The sequence below is a fragment of the Thunnus maccoyii genome, chromosome 24, assembly GCF_910596095.1.
Source record: "Thunnus maccoyii chromosome 24, fThuMac1.1, whole genome shotgun sequence".
NCBI classification, from domain to species: Eukaryota; Metazoa; Chordata; class Actinopteri; order Scombriformes; family Scombridae; genus Thunnus; species Thunnus maccoyii.
In genome coordinates, this window is record NC_056556.1 from 12,915,525 (window position 1) to 12,940,122 (window position 24,598).

A 24,598-nucleotide genomic window follows, 5' to 3' on the forward strand; every position below is an offset into this window, starting at 1 on the left:
CCATACAGTGGTGTAAATGTCTTATTGAGTATTCATCATTTACCATGTAGCACCAAAACAAACCCTCTACACCTCTCCAGAAAACAAATAAATCATTTTGTTATAGAAAAGTTTTTAGACTCAAAGCGTTTTTAATTTGGGATCTGTTGAATCACACTTTTTTTAGAAGTTAAAGCGACTGAAAGAAAGTCATTTCAAACAGCTGTGAGATGCATGTCTTAGTATGAGTACTCCAAATCTTCCAAATGTTCGCAAAATAGATTTGTTAGCTAACAAATCCATCAATCGCATGATTTGCGTGTGTGTATGTATAGGTATGGATTATCACTCCAAATGACAATCAGTTAAAGTAAACACAGCTCCCGGCTGTTGGAGGGAAACAATTAAGCCTCATTTACTCACTATCATGTGACTAACTATCACTATCACATAAGACTGTGCAGTATACACACATACAGTCTGTATTTACATACTGTATATGAGCAGTGCATAAAGTAACATGCATAGAAATGTGTGCAAAATAATAACATTTTATGACACCGCTCACACACACACACACACACACACACACACACACACACACACACACACACACACACACACACACACACACACACACACACACACACAGCCAGACTTCCCAGCAGCCAGCTAGCTAAACCCCCTCAATCCATGATGTAATCTCTAAGTGTGTTCAGTAATTACAAGGTCCTGGGTTTCTCCGCTGCTTGGAGCCACCTTAGCCTTATGTAATGGACGACTCACGTGCCATCAATTCAATGAGCAAGATTACAATATGGCTGCTCTGAAGCCTGCAGTAACACAGTCTGGCGTTACATCCAACAGCTTGCTTAGACAAACTGATGATGGATCCATTGATCTCAAGGACAAGATCACATATATCTACATTACTTGTAGCGTTTAAAACATCAATAAACAATTACCTCAATAGTAGTGAGACATTATTAAAATGACTGAAAACAAACAATGTCATCGCCACTTCGCATCCCATTCAGTCCAATTTGATTGGGGATGCAAAATTGCACAGATGCACTCACTGTAACATAATACACATCCATTAAAATAGTAAAAAAAAACCACATACGCACACAAATCAGCAGAATGCTTGTTAGAGGTGGAAATATTACAGACAAAATGATTCTGTGATGTGTGTGTGATTATGTATGTCAGAACAGTTTTCCACTCATGTTGCATGTGCAATCATAATAAACCCCAGATTCCTGCGTCATGTGTGATTTAAGTTTCAATAGTGCATCAATTTCTCCAAAACATTTCACTGGATTACTTTTATGACTCAATATTCAGCTCTGAATAACACTGCCATCATTAGACACAAAGTAGAGCTGACATTGGCAAACAGAAAAAAAACTCCTACAATCCACAATAAACTTAATCCATGTACATGACAGGATTCAGATGAAAACAAAAACAGCAATAAGCAAAGGATCAAGCACTGAAAACTGGCCTGAAACAGCACACTAGTGTTCATAAAGCATCTGTGACCCTGAGCCAGAGGCCCTTAACAGGCTCCTACAACCAGCAGCAGCAACGTCTATGTAAACCACCCAGGAAGCTTCATCAACAAAGCCCTCATTAAAGAGCTTAAACACTCTGATGAGGAGCTGCTGAGAGAAAATTTTATCTTCAACTCAAAGAAATTCAACTCTCCAAATAAGTCCACCAAGATGACACAGCAAGTAAACAACAAGAGGCATCAAGGGACATCAGAACTTACTGGAAAGCGGTTAACATCCCCAGTTCATCATCGTCATCACACGGCTCCATCCTGTCAACCGGACAAATGAGGGAATGAGCGGGTGGAGAGAGTGGGATGGACGCCCCGGCCCCACCGCCACCAAAAGGCTCAGAGCGTCGGAGAAAGAGCTCCTGTCCCACTCCCTGAGTCCAGCTCCTCCACTAAAAAAATCTACTTCCTCTGAATCTCTTTGAAAAAAAAAAAATCCCAAAACTCAATTTCTGTGTGTGTTTGTGTGTATGTGTGCATATGTGTATGTCTGAGTGTGCTCCTTGTTTTTTTTTTTTTTTTTTTTCATTCCTAGCTTGGTGCCAAATGTTCCAGCTTAGCACCGCTGTGCAGCACCGCTGGTGATGGATTTAGCCGGGGCATCTGGGCCAGCGGGGATAAACTCCATTCAACACACACACATGCACGGACACCACTCCACACACGCATGCGGTGTGTGAGATAGCAGGGGGACAATGTTGGGAAAACCACCCCCCCCCCTCTCACACACACACACATGGCATCATCAGAGAGATGACAAGATGTGTGATATACAGTATGTCTAAAACACACACACACTCACACACACACTGCCGTTCCACACACACAGCTTGCACACAGAGCAGGGCGGATCAATGCATGAACAGATGTGTGCCAACTTTAGAGCTGCCACTAAGCGCAGACATCAGCAGCTGTACTTACAGCGTGCATGAGTGTGTGTGTGCACATGTGTATCTCAGACACAAAGATGTCTGATGCCACTCTTAAACTCTTATGCAAGGAAGAGTGTGTGACATATAGCAGGCATCTCATATATATATATATATATATATGTATATATGTGTGTGTATACATGTGTGTGAAGGCATGAGAATCAATGATCGTGATGCGATTCTCTCTGGTCAGAGCAGACAGAGGTCAACCGTGCCTGTGGGCATACAGCAGGCAGTTAGAGATTAACACAACAATAATGTATATACAATAAGAGAAGGACACAACATAATAGTGCAGTTGTCCTTGCTGACTCAGTAGAGGAGATAAACAAGGACTAGTGACAATAAAATCTGACTGTGTAGAGGGAGAAAGAAAATTTATTCACACGCCATAACATAAACTACTACTGCCCTCCCTTTCCAGTGAAAAGGGGGATGCGCACAAACGCTATGACATTACGACATATTGTAAAATTAACACTGTCTGCTCTACGGGGGGGGGGGGGGGGGGGGGGGGGGGTGAGGGCACTGGCTCCATAGCACAGGAAGAGTAGGAGAGTGACTGTTGGTAATCTTCACTCCCTCTGCATCAACATGTGGGCAAATAAGAATTCAAGGGCACAGATTTTAAAACATTCATAAGGTGAAATATGATTTTAAAAAAAGGATGGTAAACAGGGATGTAGTCAGGATTTTAGAAATACTGAGGTCATGAGTGTAAGTCCTCCCAGTGCAACAGAAAACCTTTCTAACTTCAGACTATATTTTATCAAAGCAACACTTTTTATTTAATATTGAGCAATTTGCTATATTTTGTTAAATGAAAATGGGATCAAAACAGATAATATCTAGTGTGTTCTTTTGAGTTAAACTGAAATACAGATTTTGCATTTTTGTTTAACAAACATCCCTGTGCTTTCCTGCTACCTGGCTCACATTCAGGACCTAAGCCTAAGGTACACTGTGCTGAACATCTGAGAACCTAACGATGAAGAAGCCACTGAACATGGTGCAATGCAAAGTTTGCCGCCATTCATTTTCTATGGAACACACCCATAAAAGGGAGGGGTCGCAAGTTGAAAAATGTCAACTTGAGATGTCAAATGAGGGCGAAAATCCTCTGTAAGTGATGGAGGACCAGGAGGCTACGGGAAGATATCCATGGAGGAGAAAATAACTGTTGCCGTTTTGGGAATTCCACATTTATACAACCCTTTCCTACCAGATTACAAGGACAAAGACAAAACAAATGTGGCTTTGAACAAAATAGCGCAAATTGTTCGGAAAAAACAGTGAGTTGTTTATTTACATAATGCTTGCCACAAAATTCTAGTAGGCTAGAAACTTGTTGACATTGTGGTGTAAATAGCGAGAAGTGGCGGTGACGATGCAGCACCATTTGTTCACTTGCAGCTGGTCTTCACCATAAGGAAGTGGTGCTGGAGCATTCTCATCTTGTCTAAATCAGTCTGAGTCCAGAAAACTGATATGATATGCAGATTACAGAGAAAATGGACCAAGGAAGACACTGAGAGAATGAGAGACTCTGAAAGGAAAGCTAAAAAGTAGTGAAATCAGCTCTGGAAAAAGTTATAAAGCATCTTGAAAGGAGTGTGACTTTTCAGCTGAGGCAAAATAATATGTCACAAGAAATCATTACACATTTTTATGTTCAATTATGATCGTTTGTCAGCAGCATGGCTGCTGATATACAGTATTTATTTGTTAAAATGCTGTGTTGGCTTGCTAAAAATGTATTTCTACAGGATTGCAAGCTGTATATGCTCTCTCACGTCAAGATCAATAGTGAGTTCAGAAATTATTGAGTGATGGTGGTGAATTAGGAGGGTAGTTGCATTTTCTGCTCAGAGAAGAAAGTTCAGAGCCGCCAAAAATCACACTGTTGAGTCTGCTGGGGTTGCTGTTGGCCTAATTCAATAAAACATCTGTGATAGCAAGCACTACTTTGATAACTCAAGTGATATACAGTACTCACATTCTCAAACACTCAACTCTATTCCATCCAGCTGGCTGGTGAAAAGTGCTGCCTGATTATCTTGCAGATTTATGCCTGTGTGGCCTGATGTCCTCAACACTTACCCTTTGTTGGTGAGTACATCATTCGTTTGACAGCTGAATTTGGCCTTTATATATTGCAACATCACTTTCTTTGTATTACAAAATGCGAAGGGATGTTTCACAGGATTTCACAACGACATAAATGACTTCCGAAGGAAAATCAAGCAGTTAAAGCTGCCTTTTGAAGACAAGACGGTTATGGCAGAACACTGGTAATGATTACACATCAAATGAGAAGGAACGACATTTGTTTGATATATTATATATATATATATATATATATATATATATATATATATATATATATATATATATATATATATATATATATATATATATATATAAACTGGAAAAATATTGTGGATTGTAGTTTGTAGGTAACATATAGCTCAGCACATTCCAGTTCAGTGGAAGCCAGCTCCATTTGCTACCCCTGAGATGCCACCTGGCACTAACTCTTGGCCAAGTAGCTATCTATAGTCATGTCTACAGGGATGTGACCACTGATTTGTACAAGCCCGTGACACCTGTGTGTCTAATTTTATATACGTAAGAATAAAAAATTAAGGTTAGACTGAATATCTGCTGATACAGTACATTGTGGCGATATGAAATATCAGATATCATCCAGCTGGCATTTTTCACTGCAGATATGCAGGGTGCTCTCTGACTAGATACATAAAGCAGTCTGAGAAACAACAAGTAAATCCTATTTCTTTGCACATTTTATTTCCTAATCTAACTCGCTTACTCAGTCATGCATTTTATGAATCAATTCTTCATTTAAAAGTAGTCATTTTCTGACAGTTTCTCCAATAAATGTGTTTATTTACTGCGCCCAAAGAAAGAACTGAATTAGTATGGATTTGAGTGTAAACCAGGAGTTTTCCCAAATTAATCAATGGTTTGGATTTACTGTGAAGGTTAACTTTAGATATTGACAAAGGTGAGCACATAGGGAACAAATATGGGATTAAGAATGAAAACAAGATCCTAAATGCCCTTAGCTGTGTAATAGGGCAACAATACATGTGTGCATGTGTGTGTGTGTCTCCAGCCCATGCTATGCTGGAAATGATTCCTGGCCAAATGACTGGACCTCGGTCATGTCCATCTGGAGGCTTTGCGGACTTTATGTAACCGTGTCTGTTTACTAGGAAAAGGAAGCAAGAGTCTCCTTAGTAAAGGCTATTTATTTTTTTATCCACTTAACTACCATGGGCTGTGTTTTATGTAATATTATGTGGATTGCCGTGGGAAAGCAGAGGTTGGGAGGAAGACTGGGAGGTGGGAGATATGGAAGGATGAAAGGGAGGATGCAAGGAATGTGGGAGGGGAAAATGAGTGGAAAATTGGAGGAACAAAAGCATGGAGAGATGAAGGGAGGGAAGAGGATGAGTCATTGTGCTAAATACAAAGTGATGGATTTTAAATTCAATTTGATTGGCAAAATACACTTCATAACGACTTTATCCCTATTCAGAACAAAAGCAACAACATGCCACCGATTTTCATAATTTGTATCATTCACATCACATCCTCAGCTGAGAGTCTCATCTGGCGGATTTGACGCAGCAGACGGCTCACGCCCCAGTGCCAAAGGTCCTTACTGTTTCATTAAAAGGAGAATAGAGATTCATCCTCTCTTTAATTACACCCTCTCCTTTCAGTGATAATACACCACAATCTAAGTGACCCAGCTACCAGCTGACCTTGGTCAAAATCACTTTAACCAGTACAGAAAAAGCTGAAGTGTAAAGCCAAAATAACCTCCTGGGCTTTACTTCTCCATATCGTTGGTTCTTTGCACCAATGCATTTGCTTAATTGTACATGAGCCCCTCTTTTCTCCACATCTAATTACTGTTTTAAGGTAAAAAATTTCAAAGGCAAAACACGCTGTCTCAGATAACACTACTCCAATTTTGGACAAATCAAACATGCACGTATTGTCCCAATAGAAACACTGTAATTAAATGTCAAAATATCTAATTTTTGCTATATCCCTTAAGTCTGCATTCCACACACACCCAGCTACGCTCACAAATTCAACTGGTGGTCCGATGAGAGCAATTCAATCAAAGGTCAAAATTTTAAACTCAAATGTGATGCATCAGACGCCACTGGAGTGATGCAGACATTGGGACTGTGCTCTAGTGTTCAAAAAAGACATTATTGGTATGATGGAGTCAAAGTCAAAGCATTTATTGTCATAGTCACAGTGTACAGTGAAATTCTTCCTTTGCCCTCCACTCTGAATGCCGTTTATGAAAGAAACACAAGGTATAGAAACTGAAAATTAGGCTAGAAAATAGAAAATTCTATATACAGACAGTGGGTAAATGTCTGTGAGTGTGCAGTGTGTATGTCCATCTACATGTGTGTGGTATGGAGGGAGGGGGGTGGTATAGTGAAGCTTCCTGTATGGTGAGGTGGGTTAGGGTGGGGGTAGGGGCAGCAGATTGGATCTGGCAGGATAAAGTGAAATTTTCATTTATTGTAAAATTTTCAAGGCCATCACTACAATATATTTTTCTACTTTTGCATTACATTATTTCTTACATGGAAAGGATGGTAACATAATACTATCTGTGTTTGGCATCATTTCATGCAGCACTATGCGCCACAGAATGTTTATAATGATGCATCCGACTGGAAATACATTCGTTCACATTTTGTTTTGCAGATTTTTTACATTTGGATGGAAACTTGACTATTGTTACATATACATACATACACACACACACACACACAAACACACACACATGCTATCAGCAAAATGTCCACTGTTAAGGGCAGGGTATACAGTATAAGTGGGTTTACGCAGGGGCTCTTCTGGACATTGCAGTGCACAGACAGCCTCACACTACAGCCTGACTTTGGATCCTCTCAAATTTCATGTCAAAACCACAGAGCTTGAAAGAAGTAGAAAATGCAGTTACTACAGTAAGATAAGTGGGAGGGCTCAGATCAGAGTGCCTCCACCCAACTGTGAAAATGTCTGTCTGCCACACACTATGCTTGCCTGGAGAGATTGAAACAACTTTCTCCACAAACCTAGGACCTAACCATTTACAACTTTCTGTACAGAATAAATGAGGCAGTGAGTGCACTGGAACATGGAAACATAATGTGATATTGGGTTATCTGTACTGTGCAATAAGTAGGTAGAATTGAATATATACTGTAAATTGAACAGAGAGGTCCACAGTTTTTCAATAAAGAATCTAAAATATATTAATGAATTATATGGCCAACATGTGAAAAAATAAAAACTTAGGAATAAAAAATAAAAAAATAAAAAAAATAAGAAAGAATAAGAATGTACTCACTCCACACAGAAATAAACAACCACTGCACTCTTCTATAGATACTGTACACTCATCCACAAAGCTCGTCATTGCATCATATGGACATGGAGGATGAGATGGAAGTAAACACTATATCTTATCTTACCTCATGACTCAGTGTGCCATCCTGCTGTGTCTCTCTGCCCGACTATATCCTAATCCTCTGGCTGCCACCAGCAGAGGGGCAGGCTCCAACAACAATAACCACAACTGCAGCAAAATTACTTTATGTTTGGGTCAGTTGGGGGTGGGGTGACAGATGAGAAAAAAAAAAAAAAAAGCTTAGTAGTTGTGAAGCAGTTGTGATTCCAGAAAGTGAATGACAATAAGATGAAGGAGAAATTATAAGATTTGGAGAAAGCTAGAAATTTGGGAGAGAGTGATGATTGGGTCGGCTGATTCAGCAGCAAGTAGCAAATCTCTGAATCTTTTCTTTTTTCTTTACATCTCTGTAGCTCTCTCCCTCTGTGGTGTGATTCTCTTCAGGCTGCCTCTTATTCTTACTCTCCCTCCCTCACTCACTCCCTCTTCCTCGCATCTGGGTATGTAAGGTTTTTTTCAGTTTTGTTTTGTGCAGAGAAAAGATGCACAGCAAAGGCAAAGTCACAGACACAGTACGTCATGTTTAGAAATGATAGTTATATATATATATTTTAATTGTTATTCTCACGTGATGGATCCCATCTTCTTCCAGATGGTCCAATCATTGCTAAGCTTCCCTAAACGCAATAGCCAATGGGGTATAAGCGCACTAACCTCTGTAACCTTTGTAGACTTAAAATACAGCACAGAACATTAACTGTTTCCCTGCACATTAGAGAGATCAGCACAGGGAGAAAAAAGTGTGAAGAGGATAAAATGGAGAAAGGCACTGGAGGAGGAGGAGGAGGAGGAAGAGAGGTGCGTCACTTGAGATGTTTCAATCCAACTGTCAAGCAAATTTTACTCAAACTTTTGAAATGTCATAAAAAATAAAATATGAATTGTTATGAATTTTCAGTTTTGTTATCTCTGTGTTTCCATCACCTGAGTTAACATGCTTAAATTGGTTTTCTTAACAGATCATTTCGACATTTTGGGAAAAACTAGCATTAGTTAGAAGATCGATACCACTCTCATTTCTGTGCATTAGGCAGGGAGCTGGAGCCTGGAGGTGATTAGCTTTGCACAGCATAAAGACTGGAAGCACAGGGAAACAGCTAGTCTGGCTCTTGAAGTTCCAAAACGCTCTCAAATTTGATATCAACATATATCTCATCTGTTTAATCCATATACAAACACAAAATGTAAAAAGAACAATTTGTGATTGTTGGGGGAATTTCATGGTGTAACTACCCCCTGATGGACAACAGTTTATCTGCCCATTTTGGGGCATGCTGAACATTCTGAAATAGTTACAGCATGTACCTCCCTCATAAAATGCTGTTACATATCTAGACACGCTAGCTGTTTCCCCTTGCTTCCAGTCTTTATGCTAAGCTAAGCTAATCTCCTCCTAGCTCAAGGTCTATACTTCTTGCACAGACGTGAGAGTGGTATCCATCTTTTCAACTAACTCTGTGTATTCCCTAAAATGTCCAACAATTTCCCTAAGAAAAAAAATTTGAAAAGAAAAAAAATTGCAAAAAGTTATTGTTGTCAAAAAGATTTATATCCCCATGTCTTTCTTCCTACACCAGAAATGTTTAACAATATGAAAAAGTCTAGCTTACATTTGTCATTTCTATTCAGTCATTCCATTTTAACGATGGAAACCCAGCTAAGAGCAAAATGCATTTATGCATTTTGCAAAAAGATACCGAACCCTCCACAGGGAGGTAGGAGTGATTTGAAGACATGGTGAGAGTGTCAGCCAGTGAGTGTGTTCAGACTTTTGTCAGTCTGTGAAATGGTAATTATATATACCAGGGTATGGTGGAGTGATGGAGAGTGGAAGGAAAGAAAGGAACTAAGACAGGAAAGAGAAAAAGAAAGGCTTGATGAACAACACCCCGGGTTTTCCCACTTGCCACAGAGACAGAGATTCTCTGAAGAATTCAAGGAGAGGTGATTTATGGTCTCTATCTAAACCAATGCTAGGTTTGTTTTATCCGTTCTCACAGTCCTGCTACTGGGAATCAGACTCCCATTACAGAACCACTCATGATTAAAACCAGATGGAACAGATAATCATCACCACTGTGTGCTAAAAGCTAAGTTACTATGAGAGCACTTACTTTCATGAGGTGTTGGTACAGATTGTTTTTTCCTTTTCTCTCCCAACCTTTTAAGAGAGGTTTGTGTTATCTTTCGTGCGTCTAAATTTTCAGCCAGAAGGGGCAAAGAAACCTTTTTTTAATGACTTAACTGATCAAATGGCTTTATCAATTGAATGCCATAACAAGCTCAAAAAGCATGCAGAACCACATATTGATATTGGCAGGCAAAATGAAAGCATATTGATTAGGCTTCCTGTTTGTATCAAGGGACTCATTATATCACATTGCAGTCTACGGCATCAGATACATGATACAGAAATGATTCACATTCATGACCAAGATTCTATCCACTGATTGGATTTTGATCATGCTGCATTCCGGCAATGACATGCGTACACTGACAGGTATTAGATAGTTATTACAATTACACATCAAACCAAGGTGGAGTATGAAATTTGCTACTTTCATGTTCCCAGAGGATGGATCCTAATGACCCTGGATGATCCCAAGATTTTTCATCTAGCATCACCATGAGATTTTGAATGAAATATCGACATCTGTAAGATGGGAGAAGATCCAAAGGTCCCAAAGGAACAAATACTAATTACATTAGTGATCCACTGACCTTTTATCTAGCATCACCATGTCAAAATTTGTTCAATACAGTCTAATCAAGTGTCATGCATGTCATTCATGGTTGCCAAATGATTTATCCAAACAATTTTAGGGATCTCCTGACTTTTAGGAGGTCAAAATTTTATTGAGAGCATGTCAGCATGTTGATGTCAACATCAAGCTCAAAGCATCGCTGTGCCCAAGACTCTTACATGAAAAAACATGATGACAATTCCGTCTTCCTGCCATATGTCTTGTGCAACATGTAAACAACCACACTATGACTATGTGCAACTCATTTACGTACATATGTCGATTTAAGTCAGATGACATAATCTGCTATAAAGAAACAGAAATAGAAATCTGGCCAAATTCATGTTTCTCACCGGTAGATTGCACATCAAAATGTTTGTCACCTATTTTCACCTGGTCCCTGATGATTGCTCCAGTTATTGCAGCGATGTACTTACTCATCATTTCCAAGAAAGGATGTTTCCCTCCATGCAACCTCTCTGGTTCGCACTTTGGAGGAGACCTTGACTGAAGACATCTTTGGATGTTGGTCCTCAAAAGGTTTACAGCTGCTGGGAGCTGTCACAGGAGTCAAGACATGGTCAGAGCTCAATGATGTGAGGTCAGTGCTACGGTCAAATGATGTCCAGGAAGAGTCAGAGGATATAGAGGGGCTGGTGTCCACCATCTCTCCTTGCAATCCAACTCCTAGGTCCATGGTGCAAGGATGAAAATATGGAGAATGGAATGAAAATGAATAACGGAGACTTGGATGAAGACGGTTAAGGAGATGAATGCATCCAAGGATGTCTTGACAAAGCTTTGAGTGGATAAAAAGATGAAGGGAAGCAGAAAACACTTCCTAATGAGACAAATGAACAGAAAGGGATAGGTCTGCACACTCCTGCTGGTCAAAGCCTTCTCACTCTCCTCTGTTTCAACAAAGTATTGAAGAGAGTGAGGAGAGGAAAGGAACGACAAAACACTTATCAGAGGGAACATTAGACAAAAGAGATGGCAATATGGATGTGAAGGCAGGAAAAGAAAACCACTCAGGGAATATAGAAGGAAGACACAGAGGATGGAGCGTGGAGAATGAGATGGAAAGATAGGTGAACACAAACAAAAGAAGAGGCGGAATCAGGTGAAAGGTGCGGGCAGCAGCACTTACGAAGTGATAGCTCACATCTCATTACACCCTCACCCCCCAACAATTGAATCATGCGGTAAGCGGATAGAGACGGTGCGGAACGGGAAATCGATTTGAGATGCATTGAAAGGCTTGAACTGGTGGCTTCTGTGGCTACATGATAGCAGCAGGCAAGTGAGTGCCGTCTTGGGTTACAGTGATAAGCGGTTCATTACAAGAAGCCTGACCCAGTGCAAATAACATTAGGGCTTACCACTGAAACCCATTAGAACCTCTATATGGGGAGTAAAGGTTAGCCAGCCTCCCACAAGTACACTGGGACCAGACTAACGGCAAAGTTTTGCAGAAAGCAGCCCAATAACAAATGGAGGCAAATATGCAAGACAGTGGTATTCATTCAATCTTAAGTGAACTATAGCAGTGCTGCAACAGTTGCTCTGCTGGATGTAAAATGAACTAGTACTATTTGGTAAGCTTATTAATTCATAACATATCTACCCAAATTCACATTACTGTTCGTCAATTGGTCTGACACCATTTTTCAAGGACAGTAGGAAGGGCCTGAAGGCCTCAGTATGCTTCAAATGAAGTAGGTCGTACCATGTGTCGTCTCAGCATGTCTAAAGACATAAGTGTATATTTCTTCCGAATGGCCATATTCAAAGGCAGGGCGAAAAGCCTGTTATCATAAACTCCTTGTGGCAGCATCCCACTGCCTCCCTGATCTGACCTCAAGAACTCTGTGAATCGTATAAATGCCCGCGCTAAGTTCACATATAAAATGTGACAGCAGTTGTTGTGTGTAGACTAAAAAAAGAGAGCTTGAGATAAAGAGCTAAGACCCTGCCTTACTTTCATACATCAGCACACTTGGCATAAAGCGGGGGTAACTGTTGAATTGTGATATAAACTTAGTCCAAATTATCTCCAATGTTCCCGACTCACTGTACTCAAGAAGGAGTGATTCTAGGAGTGAATAAATTTCCTGTCTCTGGTTTTTCAAACCTACTATATATATCACAGTCATGTCTGTATTTGGCTGTAAAAATGTCTTTGTAAGTCTTTTACTCTAGGGCACCCTACCTGCTACACACAGAAACTTTGAATATAGGGTGGTAATACAACAACTTCAAACCCTTTAACTTCACTTAATAGTTACTGACAGTTAGTTTATCAAAAATGGCAATATTTCACATTCACCTTTGATCATGTTGCAAATAAAAAGTCCTGTTACTTTGCCTACAGAATCTCTCAAAGTCTTTCAACATAATGGCGTTCAAGACAACCAGTTTCAAAGGTGCCTAATTCGGAACGACATACTGTATCAACCTTTCATCTCTGCCAAGAACATGTCCACTTCTGCTTAAAACAACAAGAACTAGAAGACTCCCATCCATCTTCAGCAGACATGGGTACACTGATTACATCAACATTTTTACTTGTTCACTAAAGCTTGCCTGGGGAGCAGTGACAGAGTATCATACCACATCAGTGACAGATCAGTCCTGTCACTTTGGCATATTTTTTTTATCACCTTTGATTAAATAGTGTCAAGAGTAGTGTAATGTGGATTGCTCTTAAGTAGCTCAAAGACAAAGAGAGGAGCTCTGCTGACAAGGACAGCGGATTCTACATGTTATCAGTTATGGTCAAGTGACATGGAAGGTCAAGGTAGGTGATAAATTCTGTCTACATTTAACTTTTAAGAGAGTGGTGCTTTGTGAAGTTTTCCGTGACTGAAATCCATTTATATACGGGCGTCAAACATAATGGCACAACACATTGGAAAAACTGGCATGTATAAGATTGGAGATGGCAGTATAGGCATACACAATCATGGTGCTATGTAGTAGATGTAAATGAACTGATAAGTTTTAGAAAACATTTTTATTCAAATTCAAGAAAAAAAAATGGGTCAAAGAAAACAGACAAAATTGGAAATAAAAAAAATAAAACACACTTGCACCATACCTCTGCATGTAACACTGGAAACTGTAGCACGGTTGGTAATTTATATGATACTGTATCTACAGATATATTTGTTCAACAAACAGCTGAGATAAACTAATTGTGAATTATAAACAAGTCTTGATTGGTCCTTGTCAAGTAATCTACCAATTCAACATTTTATCATCTGTGTAACAAAAGCATGAGAATTACAATTAGATAGGTATTAACAGTGTGATCCAGTGGTGTGCAAAGAAAAATAAATAACATACTGTTCAACAGGTGTTTTGTATTTACATTTTCACAATGTCATGACGAGTAACCAGAGCTTTTGTTGCATCCAGAAAGTATTTGCAAGTAATTCCCCAAAATTGTTTTACGGATTATTTCTAATATGTTTAACAAATGACATCAGTCATTATGGTGTACTGAACTGAGCTGGTCTAAGTCCTATTTCTTGTATAAGTTGTATTTGTAAATACTAACAGCCTCACGTGTTCAACTGTAAATTAAGATTATCTGTTAATACAACATACGTTTAGAACAAGAAAATGACAGCAACACATGGAATACTCCCAGATATGTTGCACACAGAACTTGTCATTTGTCTTTTTAATCCAATGTGCCTTCTCCTTTCTGTTAGATCGAACTATAGTGGGAGGAGAAGGCAGAACAAAGTAAAATAAAAAGCTGCTAGACATTTAGACAGACATGCACAGGACAACATCAAAAGCAAGACAAAAGAAGAAACAAGAACATCTCTCATGGACAATCAATGGCCATTACACAGCCAAAGAGTGTAAAACTAGAGAAAAATGTGGAGGAAAAACAACATTTCTGATTGAAAGTTCTTAAAGAGTCAGTGAATTACAATTGCACAGCGAAGCCGGCGAAGCATCTCCAGAATAGGAAGAGCAGGTCCTACTGTAGCTTTAGAGGAATCATATCTGGAAGCATCACTGACGACGCTGCATAGGGAGCGCTTACATGAAGTCACTACAAAAGAGGGGGCTGGGGCCCAACTTAGGCCTCGCTTCCAAACAGGCGAACCAGCATACAATTAGCTACAATATCTTAAAAAAAGGTGATTGGATGGGCAGAACAAGAACATGGGGCTCACTATGATCAGTGTTCCCTTCCCTGTCTAGGAACAGGCCACAGTACCTTTAAACAGTGGCCATGAAGAGACGCCTTGCCAAACAGCAGTGATTGTGTGTGGTTCCACATCCGAGTGATTCAAAGCCGTTTCATTTTGTCCAGCCTCTAATATTGGAGAGGGAAGAAAATTTGGTTGCATGGAGGTTTGACAATGTACCTTCAGCTGCTCTGGTGTGAACGTCAAAGCCTTAGCCTGGTCTTAAAAAGTGTGGACCAGGTAACGAAAGAGCAGATGACAATGAGGAAAGGCTAGAGAAGTAAGCCATCAGTAGAAACTGTCTCCCAAGTATTTCATCTTATCTGGGGCCTGCATACAGGTAGTGCATGCCAACAAATAGCACTGATAGCGCTGGACATGCCTTGGAGCAGTACAATGCACAGCAGGATTTCTGTTGAAGCAAAGCAGCATGGGGCAGCTTGACATGCAGGACAATGCCACAAACAGAGCGTAGTTTGGGTTAGTGGCATGGTAGAAGCAACTAGTTTCACAAGACAACAATGGGAAAACTAATGTTAAGGCCTGAGGAAAAGAAAGGGTGGTCCAGGAAAGCATAACGCACAGAGAGCTGCTTTTTATTCCTCTGTGTGCAAGCCCAGACAGGTCATGGTACAGACAAGCAAGGGAAGGAAACAAAAATGGCCGACATCTCCCTCAGTAAATTGGCCTCGGTTGTTTCATGCTGTAGTGGGCCTCTGATGCGGACACATATGCGGACTCAGGGAAAAAATCCTCATGGAACTCTGCCAGAAACCTAAGAGAGAAGGCGGGAAAGGGAAGTACAAGAGAAGGAAATCTCGTGAGATATTTTGAGATATTTGAATATTCAGCATAAGCTGTTTGTCAGATGACGAACAGCGTGGACACTGTGGGCTTACATGAAGCAAAAAGCAATGATAGGAAAGCATCTGAAATGTCACATCCAAGCTCATTTCAACTTCTGGTTTTCCTAGATATCCCTGGCTCATTCCGCATAAATCCTAGACCCCTTGCCCTCTACCCCAGGGTATATACAGTATGTCAGAGACAAAGCCCCCTCATCTATCCCTATACAACCACCAGAGAACCAATTGCTATGACAGAAAGACAGAGAACATGAGAATGACTGACCAACAGTCAGAGAGTGAAAAATCCCCCCCCACCCCACCCTCCTCCCATCTAATCAGTAGCGGGGAAAACTAATCCGGAATCTTCTTAGTATCCGCTACTCGGCCAAATCCTCTAAATCTTGCCATCTCATCTTAGCTCCACCGGCCTTCCTAATCTCAATGCAAACAAATTATCCTCATCAGAGGAGAACTTAAGAACGCTTTGACAACGAATAACAGACAAGACAACCTAATGGGACAATGACGGGACTGTACTACACAGCGAACAAATGAAAGCTAAGCAAGACTTGGATCTTGGTTTCCAGAAGTTAATTTAAGCATAAGTCTTCACTAAAACATAAAAAAATATTAAGAAAGAATCTTAAAAAAAAAAAAAAAAAAGAGGCACTGAACAGGTTTCAATAGAAAATAATTTTTAGGCTCTTTGGTGCCAGGAATTCAGGCTTGTGCTAATCTTTATTGCTGTTAGATAAGTAATAACGCAAGGCAAGCCGCTTTAGGCATACACATTGTAACTCAGCATAACGTGTGCATACACATGTGCACACACACCCACACTTAATCATAATCATTCTTGCGGAGAAAGGGAGAGTGAGAGATCAACTGTGGCCAAATCCCAGAATGCACTGCACTTCAGTCCCTGCGACATCAATCAGTTTTTGCCCGCTCGGCACAGTCTGCCACGAGGCTGATTTCAGAGTAAAAAGCATGAAGGCTTTCCCAAAAGATGCAAGCATTTTAATTTGTGTCCAGTGTCCCGCAGAGCCTTTATGTCTCCAACATGCTGAACATATTAATTAGTTACTGAGTACAAACTGAGGTGTTTTCTGTACTGAACACCATCAATCCTGTCTTAACAACTTATAGTTCATCACAGGGCTACAGAGGAAATTGAAACCGCAGAAGTAATTTACATTTAAGCAGTTCACTCTTTGTATCTAAGTTATTGTAGGTGACATTTTGCAGAATAATGCTCTATGAAAAGAGATGCTCCAGTGATTTGCAGTCCAGTGATGTTGGAGTGAATTAAAAAGACTTTCTAACTGCGGTTCCCCTACTACTGATGACACTGCATGAGATGCATTGCTGAGAGGAACCGCTCAAGCTGCTGAAAAGAATTAAGTATTGGTATTTCATTTTACACGCTCACATGTTGACAATGCCATTTTTGAGCCCTTCTGTCCCACCGTGAGAAAAAAAAAAAAAAAAAAATCTGGTGAAGGCAACGCATACTTAGTTGAAAACTGTAATCCTTTCAGGCTGCACACCACTCTCTTCCCACCCCATCCAACAAGCTGTCATGAATGCCAGCTCAAGCTATTTTCAGAAGACCACCTCATGATTTTTTTGGCACCAAGCATTTATTTATTTATATGTAGAATTTTTGTTGAGTAGTGGACAAGGGGTATTTTTGGCTCTTGTGCACACAGGTTTGTGCCTGTGCCCACTCCACCGTGAGTTTGAGTGTTGCTCCACAGTGCTACTTGGTGGTAGAAGGCGGTACTGCGTGTGTTTGATTAGAGAATGAGAGGACCTAAATCCCCCAGGTTTGGGACTGGCTGAACTGAAGATCGCTAGGGAGGATTTAAAGATTAGACTCCCGCGCTTGTGTAACGCCCACTCATCTCCCTCCCTCTAACACATGCTCTTTCTCACTCTATCTCTGCCCCCCCACCAGCCACCCCACCCCCACCCGCTCATGTTCTCATTTCCTTAGTCTTCCTTGCCTTTTTGTTTTAGGTGCTTCTGGGCTATTCTGGTGCATTGATCATTTCCTGACAATCACTATTTTTGTCTTTTAATGAATTCTATTGTTATCTTCCATCTATTAATCTCTTGTTTTTACTCTTAATTCACAATAGCAGACTTCAGTACTGTGCATAAGGCAAAAAATGTATTTGTCAAGGGTGTTCAAGAGTGTATCAATGGCTTCCAGGTTCTGCCCCTCTCTCCTTGCGAAATGAAAACTTTGTACAGCTCAATACTGGCAGTTACTGTAGAGCTTAAATGCTTTGCTAGGTCAGACCTTGGTTAATGAACCGTGTAGGGTATTAGGAAGGCACATTTTAAGTCAAAGTGCTTCAAATTTAATGTCCTGTTAATTCAATGCAACACCGCATCTATTAATGATTTATCCTCTGAAGAAATTATACGTGATTTCACACAGTTTCTGTCCATCTGATGGCAAGATCTCTTTTTCAAGGAGGGGTTGAGATTCTAATATTACACCTTATTGTTTTAGTGGAGAAACTATAAGCCTTCAGGCATGAGTGACTCAAAGATTGGAACTCTCCCATCTTCAGAGCGTGAAGACATTTGAAGCCTATACTTTGTCTCCTTCCTCTGAGACTGACCGCATACATGTAGAGGTAATAATACATCTGATTTAACAACAATGATCAGTTACCTGAGAAAGAGTTCCAAATGTTTGACCAGGGCTCGAAGATTCCTCTCAGGGATCTGCATCTTCCCCAGAATCTCTGGAAGCTTCACTGGAAGAAAGGTGAGCAGGGGTATGTGAAGAAGAAACTGACAGGGATGTGAAATCAAAGCAAAAGGATGACAAGTGAACAAGTAAAAGTAAAGCAAAACCAACCAAAAAGCCGTAAGAGGTGCTGTGATCCGTACAGGTAGGAAGGTGGAGGAGGCTGGTCGTTGAGGGGGTAGTTATCAGGAGTTAGCTTCCAGCTCAGGACCTGGTTGACAGAGTAAAAAGAAAAGCATTTAACAGAAAATTCAAGTCAGGATTCACAGTGCCTTGTGAGTGGATATCCCAGAGCTTACAGTCTGTCAGACTCAGCTCAGTTGCTTAAATTCTCTCTCTCTGCAATAATGGTCTGTTTTTGGCCTTTTATGTCACTGTTCTGGTGCCCTTGAGCAAGACATTGTTTCCCTTCCGGCTCATAATACATTCATCACACACATTTTCATCACCTCATTCAGCTCATTGTTTCTCCGGCTTTCTAGGCCATAGAAAGGCCCACTTCGCTCTTTGCTTGGAGTCAAGGGCAACGGGGAAGATGATCCACTATGCACTGGGGTTTCTGGGTAAAAAGAGAGAAACGAGATAAAGTCACTTACAGAAGCAATACAAGCAACACAAAGTTTTGGGAGAGCAGTCCTTAAGCACATAGAGAGGAGATGAGCGTGGGAGAAAAGAAGTAGGATATCACCATCTACTGGGCAAAACTGGTTATTACAAACACAAAAGTTGTCACATTACTGAATATAAAGATGCTGAATGTTTTCATGAACTGCATTATTTTGATATAAAGGCCCTGCACTCTGCCACTCCACTTCAGTCCATGCAAACATGGTCATTAGTTTTTGATACTAAGAGTTCTGAACAGAAAAAAGCCCCAATAGTTAAAAATGTTCGATACTGGCCCCCCAAACAGTGTAAGTAAGTTTATTTTAATGGAGTTTTTGCTTACTTCTGTCAAGGTTAAGGAAGAACTTGGGCTGGGCTGAGCTGTCAACCAAACGGCGTTTGAGCTGCGGAGACGCTGTGGCACTGCCTCCACCTGGATTATTCCATACATTGTATTTATAGCTCACAAGTCCAATCAATGGCACAAGATTCTTCACAGAACAAGACAGATCACTCATGACATATAAAACATACAAGAATAGATAAAATCTCTTTATATGCAATACATGTATTAGCTCAATTTCAAAAACATAATAATTTAGTAAAAACTGATTACCTCCGCTGCTTCCTTCAGCTGGACGGTCGCCCCCAGACGTGTTCCTGGTGGAGCGTCTGAGTGACTGGGACTGGTATGAGATACAGTCCATGTCAGGGTGGCGCCGGCGCTTTGGGGTGGGGGCAGGGGCAGTGGGCGTGGTGGCAGAGATGTCGCTCAGAGCTGGTTGGCTGTCTGTGGATTGAGGGGTGGGTGGGTTGTGCCCCAACGGGCTTGGGCTGCGCTCTCGCTGGGCACTTCAAAGACAAACAACAAACAAAAGAAGGGTTACAACTTCATGCATTACACCACAGACAACAGAGTTTTCTTACACAACACATCTGACTTGATTAATTGTTGCACACGTACTTGCTGGAGCAGGGGGAGCTTTCATTGATGGCAAGGAAAAGCCTGGAGGAACTGACTTTTTTGAATTGCGCTTGTTCACAGGGGTAGAGGAGGATCATGGGTAAGGTGAAGTCGAACGTGATCCTCAGGCCATCGACCATTTCCTTACACAACTCCTCACTTGTAAAAAGGGAAAATTAAATGAACATTTGTAATTGTAGCATTGTAACATCTGTTAAAGCTGAGCATTTAATAGATGCAGAAATCTATAATTTTAAAGAAAAAGGGGTGTTCACAACATTTTATACGTTATGACAGTGGTATTGAATAAGATTTAATTTTTTTTGGTAAAACATGTATTTCATCTTTGACAGATGTTGGACTGTACTATTTTTTCCTCTGTTCAGACTCACTTCTTCTCTGGAGGGACAGGCTGTGGGCTGCTGTTCTGGGTCGTATTCTGACGCCGGTACCTCTCGTTGGCCATGAAGGCTTTGTTGATGGCAAAGTGCTTCACGTAGGACTCCAGGATGTGCACGACATTTGTCTGACAGGGAACCATCACCAGCTAGGAGAGAAAAACTTTCAAGATTATCAAAGCCAATTCGAATTTAACTTTCATATCTTACCATACATACAAGTATCAAGCTAATGAAATCTGTCTTTTCAAAACTTGTACTTAAACTTGATTTAAAGCCAAAATATGATCCACATGCACATTCAAAAGAATCAATAAGAAATGCATACTACTGATGCACTTCAGACAAAACATTTTCCTTACAACAAATTTATCAAACTCCTGCAAAATGTGTAGCATCGCTTAATATCTACTTGAGGTACCTTCTTCCTCTTGTTGATGTAAAAGCAGTCATCCTCCAGTTTCTTCTTCAGAACATCGGGGATGCTGATGTCAACATGGACAATCTTCTCCTCACATTCCCTTTTAACATTAATGTCTGGCTCAACCCTCTGAAAGAAACAAGATATGAACCTTCAGGCACAAGATCTATAGAAACTAATAGGATGTCATGTCTATGGACGGATGTCACATTTATAAAAGTCATGTTTTATTTCCAATTCTGGGTCTATCAGCAAATTTGCACAAACTGATATGAGTGATGTTTAACCAGCAAGACCACAGTTTACTTCATTACTTCTTTAGTTTCATATTTAACTAACAATCTGCCCTTGTCTGAGAAGGAGACTTAAGTGATCCACTTCACCATCTTGTTGATATCCTCAGAGAAGGTGCTGTCCCCGCTATTCGAAGATTCAGGGTCAGAGTCGTCCCCGTCACTGCTCTCCGAAGACGAAATCAAACCTAGAGACAGAGCATACGGAGGGGCTAAATTTGACTGCTGAGAGAGACTGTGAGCAAAAGACAAAAACAAAGAGAAATTTCTCACATGCGTCATCACTGTCGTCCTCCTTGGGGAGAGTCTTCAGAGAGGACTTAGTACCAGACTGACGACGACGCCTCTTTGCCCATGCCTTTCTCTTCCTAACAAACAAAACACACACCGTCAGCTCCAGTCTTATAGAGAAAACGAATAGAAAGGTCAAATCTATCTATCTAACATCAAAGTGATTGCGGTTCTTTCATACATGTGTACGATATAATAATGTTAATATGATGGTATCTCATGCAAGAAATATACTGACTGTATATTTTGATTATATATATATATACTTTAATGACTGAATGAATGCACACAGTATGAACTTACATGCGACCTAGAGCTTTGCGAGCCAGTTTACGTTGCAATTTACGGTTATCCTCAGTGTCCCTTAGGACATGATCCTCTGCAGCCCAACGATCCCAGCTACACATAAACACACACACACACACAAACACAAACACACACACACACACGTTAAAAAAAAAAAAAAAAAAAATCACAAAGACCTTCATGGTGTGACAGCAGGGCTTTATAGCTACATCATTACACAAGTTGATGACCATGAGATGCTGCAACAATTAACACTACTATGAGTATGAGTAGTGACAGTAACTTCAAATTTATCTACTTACCTTCTGTTCCAACCATTAAAGTGAATCAGGTACTTTGGGATTCTCCTTCCATGTTCATCTGTACCTATCAAGACATCAAGGACCTGTAATGTGAAAACACAACAGTAAGTACAGTCCTGTTAAACTGTCCTGCGGTTTGACAGACAGTGCCTTTACTCACTGTTCAGCTGGTGTCATTAATCAATGTTTTGCTTGGTAAAGAGAGGTGGAATGTACATTTACTCTAGTGCTGTACTTCAGCATAACTTTTATGCATTTACACAGCGAGTATTTCCATTTTTAACACTGTAAATATTCAGTCACTTACATTTTATAAAAGGAGGAATTTTAAACTTCTTACTCCACAACTGTTGGACAGGTTTAAAGCTTTACTGCAGGAACTCTGTACATCATCTTCTATCTGACAATGTCAGTGGGGTTGCTAGGAGGTTTTATATACCTCAAATTGCTGATGTTTCTCAGTCCAGTTCTATAATTGGGGTTGTATTTTTATTTTCTAAACCTAACCCTTTTGTTATAGTTTTGTTCATGATTTTATTATTTAATATTGACCGACAAGAGGTCAGTCTAACTCAAACTTTGTGTTGCTGCCTGTCTTGGCCAGGACATTCTTGCAAAAGGGATTTATAAATCTCAGTGGAAGTTTTCCTGTAAAAGTAAAGGTTAAATAAAAAATTAAAGTGATTTTTCAGTTGTAATTACTAGTTAATGTGCCAATCAAGACTTAACATCATGCCACTTTGGTCTGGTTCCAGAGCAAATTTTGAAGTGGAAAAAAAAGCAATTCAGTAATTATCAATGAATCAGTGATGGTTTAAAGCTAATTAAGCATTATGATAACCTCATGAAATATGATGCACTGATAATGCTAACTTACTGTTTAAATGACCCAACACTGTGTAATGGACCAACTACCACACTAAAATTATGCTTACTTGGTTATGTGTCAATAATGAAACTGAGGTCATTATATTACAACTTCTTTTAAGTCTGCAAATATGCAATCTGGGCAGCTAACAGTTAATGCTAACTGCTAGCTAACCTTGTGTAGCAGCAGCAAAGCTAGAATGCGTTGATGTAAACATGCCCTCAGTGGCATTTGGTTTAGAAAATAATATTCAAAACTCTGCTGGAGAGTTCGTGTCTAGCTTGAAACTTTGTGTTCTCTAGGCTACACGAAAGGGCATTGACGTTAACACAGCTAGACAGCAGTAAGATAACGTACATTATAATGCGTTGCTGTTAGCCACTGTTAGCAGGGCAGTTGTGTTGGTGCGTTTGTTTATTACGTATGACATTAAACTGCGCCCTGCTTCTACTATTACAGTGCTATAAAAGCATATCCTTGACCAGTAATATTATCTTTATTATTTATACTGGTTGTTATTAATGGGAGTTTTGGCTAGAATGCATCATTAAGCTATCTCCTTTGAAATAAACTTTCAAATTATCATAGTTAATTGTCTTCACTATTTAACTCATGCGCTGCGAGGAGAAACATTTGTAATCAAACGTACCCGGAACCCATGCAAGATATCGTAACGTTATATAAGAAAACAGCTAACGTTACTTTTCAGAGGCCTAAGTGGCCTTCACAGTCGCTTCATAACGTTACTCCTTAACGTTTCAGAAACAGCCCTGCTTTTCCAGTATATATTATTCGTTTTTTAAATGGTCGAAACACCAAAGGAGCTAAATTAGCTTAGGCGCACAACGTTACCTTAGCGTCGTACAACACTTTCGCCTTGGTGGGGTCGGGTTCAAAGCACAGGACTCTTTCTCCTTTGTGAAATTGATATTTAATTCCCCGCGAATTCATTTGTTCATGGCGACGTGTGGGAGAGGAGGCATCGATCTGACCCTCACAAACTCCTTAACCCTTTCCTTGCCAAACACTTTCCTGTGAGGGGGTCTTCCACAAAAAACACACCATGGGAAGGGAGGGCGCTGTTGTGGGATAACTGCAACCTTCTCTTGCTGCCTTCACTGACTACTCGTAATTCCCCGCGTCAGGGCCCACGGAAACCACGCTGGGTTGTGCACATTCATTACAAAACCATAGCACGTACGGTATGGCACGATAGAAAGCCCGCTGCGCCTATTTTACTCCTTCCTCAATGACTGTATACTATTTTGTGGCTTTGTTGAATCACCTTTGTATGTGCAATTTCTATTTACAACATCCCCCCATAACTTGAAGGCGGCACGAACAAACGCAATTTAATAAACAGAAATGATCTCCCACGGACACCGTACTCGTAGTGCAATGTCAATAATTAGCCAGGAGATGTCAGTATACGAGCACAAATGACTACATGAAATTAATTAGCCTCATTTGTAAAGTTCAAAGACTTTAATAGCTTTGTTCCATTTTTAGCTTTAATACCTTTATGCAGGCTACATACTGGTATGTAGTATTGCTTTGCTACAATAATGCAA

General features: G+C 40.3%; 2 protein-coding genes across 3 annotated transcripts in view; both read right to left on the reverse strand.

Moving 5' to 3' along the window:
- LOC121892341 (FERM and PDZ domain-containing protein 4-like) overlaps positions 1-11,530 on the reverse strand; it is a 72,917-nt gene extending 61,387 nt beyond the window's left edge. The window contains exon 1 of one of the 2 annotated variants that reach the window (XM_042405341.1): positions 11,190-11,530. In XM_042405341.1, the coding sequence (XP_042261275.1) occupies positions 11,190-11,449 (260 nt within the window). In that variant the 5' untranslated portion in view covers positions 11,450-11,530. Of the gene's footprint in view, positions 1-8,012; positions 8,089-11,189 lie in introns of those variants that run through there. The other variant, XM_042405342.1, reaches the window with a different exon arrangement.
- Positions 11,531-13,853: 2,323 nt separating this feature from the next.
- Positions 13,854-24,155, reverse strand: LOC121891911 (male-specific lethal 3 homolog). Its single transcript, XM_042404560.1, has 14 exons — positions 23,880-24,155; positions 22,160-22,242; positions 21,855-21,950; positions 21,534-21,628; positions 21,351-21,448; positions 20,968-21,096; positions 20,541-20,695; positions 20,149-20,307; positions 19,801-20,036; positions 19,528-19,617; positions 19,028-19,137; positions 18,690-18,789; positions 18,501-18,585; positions 13,854-15,738 (listed from the first exon to the last, which is right to left on the reverse strand). The coding sequence occupies exons 1-14, from the start codon at positions 23,976-23,978 to the stop codon at positions 15,639-15,641; spliced, it is 1,635 nt and encodes a 544-aa protein (XP_042260494.1). The 5' UTR covers positions 23,979-24,155; the 3' UTR covers positions 13,854-15,638.
- Positions 24,156-24,598: the final 443 nt, after the last annotated feature.